Consider the following 10,213-nt stretch of genomic DNA (forward strand, 5'->3'; position numbering starts at 1 on the left):
TAAACGAATTTTTGTTTACTAAAACATGCGTTCTCCCACCAACGTGTTTTTAGCGGGTATAGCCTTCTCTGATATGTTTACAGGGTTGTCTCCCCTAGCTGCATGGCTTTATTTTTATGCTATTGGAAATTACAGGGATTTTGTTCCTTACAAATGGTGTTTTACATACATTATCACGATTCATGTGCTCCCAACTGTATTCCATACCGCGTCGATCTGGATCACTACGGCGCTTACAATACAGCGGTACGTCTACGTCTGTCATAGTTTGAAGGCCCGGAGATGGCCGTGTACAATAGCAAAAGTGGTTTATTGTATTATCACAATCTATGTCGTTTCTATTCTTTAGTCATCTGACAGAATTTATCGCTTTCCCTTTCATATCCATTAAAGTGACATCACGCCTTGATCCAAACGAGACGATGGTGTCATGCATCCGTGTGTACATTTCCTGGGTAGTAGATCACGAGTATCTTTACGTAAGCATATACACTTGGTTTATTGTGATTTGTTTAAACCTGATACCGTGCACTGTTCTTGTGGTTCTCAGCGCTTTGCTCATCTTGACCTTGCGCACTGCGAAACGTCGCCGGATGTTGTTGTTGAACCAAAATGAGCGGTGTTTGAGCATGAGACTGAAAGAGAGCGACTCAACAACACGCAAGCTTGTGGTTGTGGCTAGCTTGTTTCTGTTGGCATGGCAGAAATACCCTTAGGAACAGTCAACGTCGTCTTTATTATACAATACACATTTGAAATTGCTTATATTACGAATGAAACAGTGGACATCATTACCATTACAATTAAATTGATCATCTCGTTAACATTTTCCCCAAATATATGTATCTATTGTGGAATGTCCAGGCACTTTTAAACACCTGTTTACATGTCACTGCCTCAACATTAATGTTATTCACATGGCATTATCGTCTAAAACTGCTACAAGATGGGTATAGAATAGAAGAGAAAATATCAAAATTAATCCTGAGATGTCTTATCATATTTTAATTGCTTTTTTGGTCAGCTTCTGGACAAGATAAAGCCTGTTACAATATATATGTACAAAGGATAGGTCTGCTTAAAGTTATATATATGTATATTTTCAATGTGTACAAAAGATATATCGACCTACAACTTAGGCCTGTTTCTGCAACTATGTTCTCTTTCAATAAATACAAAGTATATCGATCTACAACTATGGTATTTTTCAATATATACAAATGACAGAACGATCTACAGCTATGATCTGTTTAAATATATACAAAGGATATATCGATCTACAGCTATGTTCTTTTTCAATATATACAAATGATTGATTGGTCCACAGCTATAGTCTTTTTCAATATATACAAATGATAGATCGATCTACAACTATGTTCTTTTTCAATATATACAAATGATAGATCGATCTACAGCAATGGTCTTTTTCAATATAGAAAAAAGGATAGATCGACCTACAGCTATGGTCTTTTTCAATATATACAAAGATTATTTGAATTACTTCTCGTCATTTACTTATATGAATGTTCACATGATGCCGGTAAGTTGATGTGCATATGTCTACCGTCAAGTAGTTATCTTTTGAGCTGAATTGCATTAGTGATCGTCTGTAATATAATTGTTATTCGAGCGTGGCGGCCCGCCTAATACATATACCTAGCCATTAACACTTGACATCAGATGAATTCCTATTGAAATTATCACATTTAAAGAATGTCAGCCTAAATAATTCACTCACAAAAATGAGATATTTAGTATTATTATATATTTTCACGTAGCAAGTTGTATGATATTCAAATTAAACAAGACATATGTATTTACGTTAAGCCTAAAGGATATATACATTTTGCACGTATACCTCGCTAGCATGTAGGTTTACATATGTACATTGACTTTCCTATATTTTGATTTTTAATAAACAGTGAGACTTGTTCTACAGTACCTCTCTCATATAATATCTAAGATATGTTGCGAATGCGAATAAGTTATAAACTGAATACGAATATATATTGCACGCATTCTAGTCATGCGGATTTACCAGTCCAGGTATTCACAGGTTTATTCTTTATGTATCTATATTAAGTTTGATTATGTGGTTAGCAGTATTTGTTCCTTTTGTAAATATTTATCAGAATCTTTGTTTATGTGTCTTATTGTTCCTGTGGTGTGTGATAAATTAGCAAATTTCTTTTAAATGATATCTTTGAATTTGAGGTCCATCATAAATGAAATGATATTCAAGGAAACATTTTAGCACTTGATATTTGTAATGAGAAACCCAGATTCACATTGATTAACATATATGGTCCAAATATGGTTGATCCAGATTTTTACAAAAAAGTTCATGAACCAATAAATATTTGCAATAATTCGAATTGTATCCTATGTGGAGACTTCAACCTAGTATTAGACCCCGACATGGATACTGATAATTACATGTAAATAACACCAATGCACGTACGCAACTAAATAACATGATAGAAGAAAACAACCCGACTCATCCTTAAAGATATTTTCATCCAAACTGCAAACGCTATACATTGAGAAAGAAATCCCCTATTAAACAAGCAAGATTAGACTTCTTCTTGACTTCAGAAAACTTACTTAACATAATTGATAAAGCAAACATTTATGTTGGCTACAAATCAGACCATTCTATCATAACACTTGAACTTAGATTAAGCAATTTTGTTAAGGTAAAAGGCCTATAGAAAATTAACAATAATCTTCTATATGATCATGAGTTATGTACAAAAAATTAAGGATACAATACAAAAAAAAATAATAATAACAATATGCCTCTCCTATTTATAATAACAATATTATAAATATAACAGATTCAGAACTTATATTAAGTGTGAACGATCAACTCTTTTGGGAAACATTGCCAATGGAGATCAGGGAAATAACTATATCTCATTCATCATTTATAAAAAAGGAAAGGGATAATAGAGAAAAAAACCTTAATATATGAAATAGAAATAATTGGAAAAAAATCATGGGTATCCAATCAGGAAATATATGAAGATAAAACATGAATTAGAAAACCTTAGAAAAACTAAGATGAAGGGAAACATGATTCGAGCTAAAGTAGCATGGCTAGATAAGGGGGGAAACCATCAAGATATTTTTGTAATTTAGAAACCTATAACTACATAAGTAAAACTATTAATAAAATTGAGAAAGATGATGGCAGAGTAATAACTGATCAGAGAGAAATTTTTGAAGAAGTTCAAAATTTCTACAAATCTCTATATGCAGATCATTCGGATTCTATCGAGGATGTAAATCTGAATCATCTCTTAAACGGTTTTGACTTTGTTAAAATAAGTGACACACAGAAGGAAAAGCTAGAGGGGGAATTAACGGAAACAGAATTGCTGTTTTCTTTAAAAAATATGAAGAAATAAAAATCACCAGGTTGAGATGGTTTTACAAGTTTTTTTTTTTTTTTTTTGTTGATAAATCTTAAACATTTCATTGTGAGATAACTAAATTTAGGCTACACAAAAAGGGAATTATCTGTCACACAAAGACAGAGAAACAACTCCTGGTAAAATGATGAGAACAATAGCATTGCCAATGAAATACAGACCAATATTATTTGTAAAATCTGACAAATCATTGCCTCCATTGACTGCATAAATAATCGTCAAAGCTGAAATCCAGGTGTTATCGTCTCGGTAGGATAACTGTAGGTCCTTTATGGCTGCCATGGCGTAACTCAAACGACGAAAGTAAAAATGCAAGTATTTTTTTCAATTGGCACATATTTAGAAACGGTCAGTTCCATGGACCCGAGAAGAAAATTGCAGCAGTTGTATTGCGAAGCTAAACCCAATGAGGAATACCATAATAACAGCCTGAAGAATAAGAGAGCGGCTATAAATCGCCATCTCTCGGACATTGGGAGAGATATTGACATAGTAAATGACAAAGTTGTTAAAACATCCAACAAGACCATGGATGGACTTTTAAAACACAGAATGACACGTGAGGTAGTGCGACCAACAACACACAAAGGGATAATTAGCATATACGATTTTGAAAAAATAAAAAGGTACCTTGAGAAATCTCAATAGGTCTTTGGTTAGCGGATGGCTATCAGTCTGCCACAATTCCCTTCATTTTTGACACGCGGGGAAGAAGTCACTTCCATAAGGTTAAATAGATGGAAAATGGAAAGAGAGGTAGTATTCTTTAAGCAGCCATGGATGTTACGGAAAGTAAACGACGAATTACAGTGTTATATATATTAGCTCTCGAGGATGATATGTAGATAAATGCATATCAACAAGTCACTGATGCCCTTTAAGCCTATATTACACTAAGAAAATATCACAAATAAGCGCGGTACAAGGCTAGACAAGCGGAACAAAGAAAGGGAGAGTACAAGACTACGAATGAAACGGGCAGATAACTGAATTTCTTTATGTGAATGAAGAATTTAAACCACAGATACTTCCGCCATGTTCCTCTATACGTCTAAGAAGGCGTATCCCTGGGGATGATGGTATGTCAAGAGGATATATCCTCAAATAAGCACGTTCGCTGAGATGAATGATGAACAAACAAATGAAATTGATGATAAACCCGAACAGGTGAACTCCATAAACTAGGGTCAAGGCAGAGGTTAACACACACATATTAAGGTTTCAACAACCAGGAAAAGAATACGAAAAACCATGGACGTGGACCACAGAAAACTAAAATTATAATGTAATAATATACTAATAAAGTTATTGAAGTATATTTGTATATAGATTAAGAAATTATTGAAGGATGTACGAAGTTTCTAATTAAAATAATATAGTCTTAAATTCTTAGACTTAAATAGCTAATAAACATTTAAAATTGACACTTTAATCTCATTTCGTATAATATTGTAAACGTCATGAGGGAAAAACTACTCTATACTATTATACAAGGTTGGCTCTAGGTATTGATATACTGGCAGGGTTCCTTAATCGTGTATGTAGAATATTACGTTTTTCTTTCTCCGTAGAAATGTTAGTTTGGTATCTGGGGTAATTCTTTGTTATGTACTTTTTTTAATCAGAAAATGGTACTCTGTGTCTAATATTGAGAACCAATATATTCCTCTGTCTTATTGCAGAGGAAAAGAAGGACAGCTTAGAGATTCAAATTTATTTTTGGCGGGTTAAAGTTTTTTGCATTACGGACATTGCTTTGAGAATGATTAGCAACAAGAGGAGGGAGTAGTGTGTTGAGATGTAGTAAGGAGTAATATAATTGTGTTTTCTAAAAGAATAATTGAGTCTTCGATAGGATTGTCTCTTGACTAATGTTTCCAAGCCTCTATTTATAATTGTTCTCACCTTTCTTCGTCAGCAATGGAGCCATCGTCCCAAGCTCACAACATTATTCTAAAGTAAGTATTCTAAGAAGGATCTATATATTCTATTCAATGTTGTTCTAGTAAGGAGATATTATGTGGATATCACGGTCAAAAAGACAGTAGGTCAAACACCGTTCTGACACAAACAGTACTGCTATCAGCCTAAACTCTTATCCTCGTCTTCTGAATGTAGATATATAGACCCTTGGACATAAACACAGTAATACACTCTTTTAAGGTTCTGAGCAAAGGTCACGTTGACTAATTGCTATGTTGTTTTATTGTTTTTGTTTTGTGTCATCATGAGTCATGCGTCCTCCATCGTCAACATTGTTACATTGTCGACTTCTTTAATTAAGAACCACTGAATGGATTTCAACCAAAATTGGCACCAAGCACGCCATGGAATCTGCTTCAAGTTTGCAAACAACAACAACGGGTAAATTTGGAACATTTTAAAACATAATCTCATATACTCCAAGGGATAAAACTAAAACTTTTTAAACTTCCACAAATTTCAATCAAATCTAATGATAATAGTGTTTATTTTTACTTGATAACATATTGAGCATATATTTAAAAGCTCGTCTTACACATGGTCAAGATAAATAATAGAATATACAATATTTGGTAGAATGTATGCACACGCGAAGAAGATTTATGTATGTGTGCCAAAGGTTGTTGTATCTCCTTGAGGCTTGTAATGGGACAAAAAGGGACCAAATGTAAAAACCTTCTTTAATTGACATTTTCTCAAAACCAAGTGAAGACATTTCAATTAAACTTGGCAGAAAGCATCTTATCGGCATCCGTATACCTAAAGGTGCCTTACTGGTCAAATAGGGATTGGACAGACAAGCGGCAGAGTGTAACAATGTTATTTACTCAAAAACAGTTGTGTAAATCAAAATTAAACTTGGTAAGCTCTAAGCCTCACTGCAACCACAAGAGGTAAGCACAACATAAAGGGCTTTAAAGGCCATATAAGGGTCGCTTTAAGTTAGATTTTATGGAAATGACTATATATGAGTCATATGAGTCACTTATATGAGTATCATTGTAACAAAGGTTTAAGGTTCTACGGTTCGAAATTCAGGGGTTGGTGCACATGTTAGATGTGGCAGAATCCCCCCCCCCCCCCCCAAAAAAAAAACAGAAGAAAGAAGAATAACAAGCCTATTTCCTAGTTTGAAGCAACATGTGTTTGTTAAACTTATGATTTTTTCTTGACAGTGAAGTTTCTAGAGTCTAGATTTCCCGAATTAACATCCCCCACCCCCACCTTCAAAAATAATAATAAGTTGTTTTTTTTTTAAATCATATATTGTCGGCCTCTGTTATTATAGAGGCATATATGCAATTAAAAATAAAACCATAATACACTTGATTTGATGGTATGTGTATCCTTGGTTACAACAGTAATACACTTAGTTTGTTGGTATGTGTATCCTTGGTTACAACAGTAATACACTTAGTTTGTTGGTATGTGTATACTTGGTTATCACAACAGTAACACACTTAATATGTTGGTTTGTTTATCCTTTATTACCACATCAGTAATACAAGTAGTTTGTTGGTTTTAGTATCCTTGGTTAGCACAGCAGTAATACACTTAGTTTGTTGTTATATGTATCCTTGGCAACAACAACAGCAATACACTTAGTTTGTTGGTATGTATATCCTCGGTTACCACAACAGTAATACATTAAGTTTGTTGGTATGTGTATCCTTGGTAACAACAGTAATACAATTAGTGTGTGTATCCTCGATTATCAACAACTCGTAGCTGCATTGTTTAGTCTATATTTGTAGTATTTCGTAATTGTCCGTGGTTTTGTACACGTACTCATCATTTCTTGACAATCCTCTGTTTTGATGAGAAAAGAAAATTATTTTTTTTAGAATATATCTATATTTCTGTCGGTGAGAACCCTTCTGGAACACGTATGTATTTATCCTAAGATGTATGTATATCTTGTTTCTAATTTGTCTCGGTTCTCGAGTTCGATTCCGTTTACGTATTGGTATTTACAAAAGTCAAACAATTGAGTAGTTATATTAAAATAATTAAGTAATTATCGAGTGATACATATTAAACTTCTCTATGTCATAAAATCATTTAAGCAGTGATTGTCGTATACTGAATATAAAACTGTAGATAGAAGCGTTGCAACGTATTGTTAACAAAACACCTGTATATTACCTGTTCATCGCCACGTAGTTCACGCTTTGATATAAACGCTCTGTTGATAAAAAGGTGATCATTAATGTAACAAGTTATTGCATATGATAGGTCGATTGATAATCAATGATAAATAATAAATAAAACAAATAAATGAATAAAATACAGAAAGAGAATGACCGACGTTTCATTGATAAAGTGGCGACATCATTCAATTTGCACATTCTAGAATTAAGAGACCCAGTGGGCCTGTTTCGCTCTTTACCCCAGCATGCTTTCAGGTCTTTAGGTATCTTGGGTCTTGAGAAGAAGTCGATGGATAAATAGTTGACGACAAACGACACAGGCCGCACCAGGGCATAAGCTCACTTGGCCTTTTTATCATGAAAAACATACTAGTTATATGACTACATTGAACAAAATAACAAGTTTTCCTTCATAACAATCGTATCATAGTATTTTGTATTAGCATAAGTAACAGTATTACTGAGGATAACAGTTAAAACATTGTCTCTTTAAAAACAGCGGCACCGGTTACACAGACACATGATACTCCTATTCCATTACAAAATATCCAATATCTTCAAGATAATACACTTTCCCTGTAGTACTTAACAATTTCCCGGGCTCATTGGGAGTTTCCATTCAGTTTTCGTCTGTTAAAACCGAGAATTTGTTAAACAGCTGTATTATCAAGTTTCATAATTAACAATACTTTTCCCCCTGTATCTTTGACATCAATCTAATGTGTAATTTGGTGTCTGAAAAACTATACCAACAAGTAAATCGTCGTTACCTTTATATTCTAATACTTTACGACAGAGGTTGGAATCAGTGGTACTGAGGACGACATTCGCCATGATGAATATAACAGCGACGATAATCCAAGGTGTGACGTCATCTGATCAGGAAGTAAACAATTTACATATTTGTTATTGTTGAATGGTCATAACATATCCGTAATGTGATCGATAATTTGATTGCAAAGAACTAACTATATCGTTACTTTTCAGTAATTACCTATACGAGTGTAAAATATATTGAATAATATTGGATACAATACTATACTTGGTTCACAAACTGTCGCCGTCGTTGTGATTATGTCTGAAATATACCAAATAAATCAACATAAAAATAGATATAAAATGTCAAATAGTGTAATAAGAATTACAGGTGAACATTGCGGAATTTATCTCTTTGTTTTATTAAATTGTATCCTACCTCAATAGTTTTGTTGTGAAATCGCGTGGTGTCACCTGACAGGAGTGAACAACTAAGATAGAATACTCACGATTACACAGTAGGTTACGATAAAAAGGTCTTCTACATTTTTACATATTTGTAAAGTAATTTTGAAGGCATACTCCTTGATTATTTATTGTTAATGTTTTCAAACAGATATACTTTAATACTTACATCTTCAAAGGGATTTGTATATTGTATATGAAAACATAAATCCTAACATAATATGTTATGGTTGCTTGGTAATGTTAGGTGATATATCATAACATATCTACAAAGTATCCATACCTCCAGTATCACCTTGACCGCCTGTTGTTCCGCCTGATGAATCTGGGGAAGAAAATAATGTGAGGGAACACGTTTTGAATTTCATCATAACGTTGATATCTTTTTGACAAACACTGATTATCTTATAATGATTTTTGTTTTTGTTTTTGTATTTTCCAACATTTTTGAATATCTTTTCTCGAGAGGATTTAGAGAAAATAATAATGGAACACTGAGTTTGCCAATGCGACATAACGACATGTAGGCAACGTTACAAGTAACAGCCATCGCCACAAATGTACACTTTAGGTCTCTGAGTGAAAGTCTATGATTTAAAAAGATTAAATGAAACCTGAAGATATCGTGTAAACGACTATTTGTTGTTATTTTAGAATAGGTATTGACCACTAAAGATTATCATTCATCGGTCAAGTATTATTCAGAATTTTCAATTGATAAACTAAATAGCTCAAAAATTCAAAAACAAATCATCAAGTGCTTTTTTTCACATGTATTTGAAGCCATGTTTGACCTTTACGTCTTCTGATGGATTTATATGTTATCAGTGAGGCTGGATTAGAGCCACACACGGTTCCAGTGTACGGTTCACACATAAACGTGGTGTTGGTGTCTTCATTTGTCACATTGTAGGTAAGTGTACTGGTACGTTGGTAGTTACACCCGGACTGTATCAACCCATTATCATTCTGATTAATGTCAGCTGCAGTTAGATAGCCCTGAAAACCAGAAACCAACGTTTTATGTCATAGCATACAAGTAATAACTAAAAACTACACCTGCTCAACTATTACTACGAAACATGTTGGATCTTCACTTTATGTGAGATTAAATAAGAGATGGCTTCGACACATTCTTTAAAAAAATGCCATCGACTTGTAAAACGAAATGATAATAATAGAATAATTATATCATAAAACTTCTACAAAATTCCCTTTAATCAAAGTTATATTTTTCAATTATTTTACAATCTATATACATCGCCTCCCCTATATCTTTGGAAAAAAAAAACACATTAAAAATAAGGACATAATATTTTCCGATTACACACATGCCAAGGCACTGAAATGGTTTATAGACTTACAGTATATCCTTTGTAGGTGGCACGCTTGTAACACCATGTGTGGGTTTTTTTTACGCTTCCT

At 33.5% G+C, this 10,213-nt stretch overlaps 2 protein-coding genes across 2 annotated transcripts; one reads left to right on the forward strand and one right to left on the reverse strand.

Moving 5' to 3' along the window:
• Window positions 1–25: 25 nt before the first annotated feature.
• Window positions 26–5,137, forward strand: LOC117319503 (sex peptide receptor-like). Its single transcript, XM_033874296.1, is given in 4 exon segments — window positions 26–266; window positions 394–677; window positions 680–721; window positions 5,117–5,137. Coding segments are annotated over 4 exon segments (588 nt in total).
• Window positions 5,138–6,883: 1,746 nt separating this feature from the next.
• Window positions 6,884–10,207, reverse strand: LOC117319502. The gene is made up of 8 exons (XM_033874295.1): window positions 10,153–10,207; window positions 9,583–9,787; window positions 9,072–9,113; window positions 8,610–8,645; window positions 8,338–8,442; window positions 7,563–7,602; window positions 7,115–7,226; window positions 6,884–7,023 (listed from the first exon to the last, which is right to left on the reverse strand). Exons 2-7 carry the CDS (start codon window positions 9,662–9,664, stop codon window positions 7,160–7,162), a joined length of 372 nt encoding a protein of 123 aa, XP_033730186.1. The 5' UTR covers window positions 9,665–9,787; window positions 10,153–10,207; the 3' UTR covers window positions 6,884–7,023; window positions 7,115–7,159.
• Between the last annotated feature and the right edge of the window lie 6 nt (window positions 10,208–10,213).

This window comes from Pecten maximus, unplaced genomic scaffold (genome assembly GCF_902652985.1).
Source record: "Pecten maximus unplaced genomic scaffold, xPecMax1.1, whole genome shotgun sequence".
Lineage (NCBI taxonomy): Eukaryota > Metazoa > Mollusca > Bivalvia > Pectinida > Pectinidae > Pecten > Pecten maximus.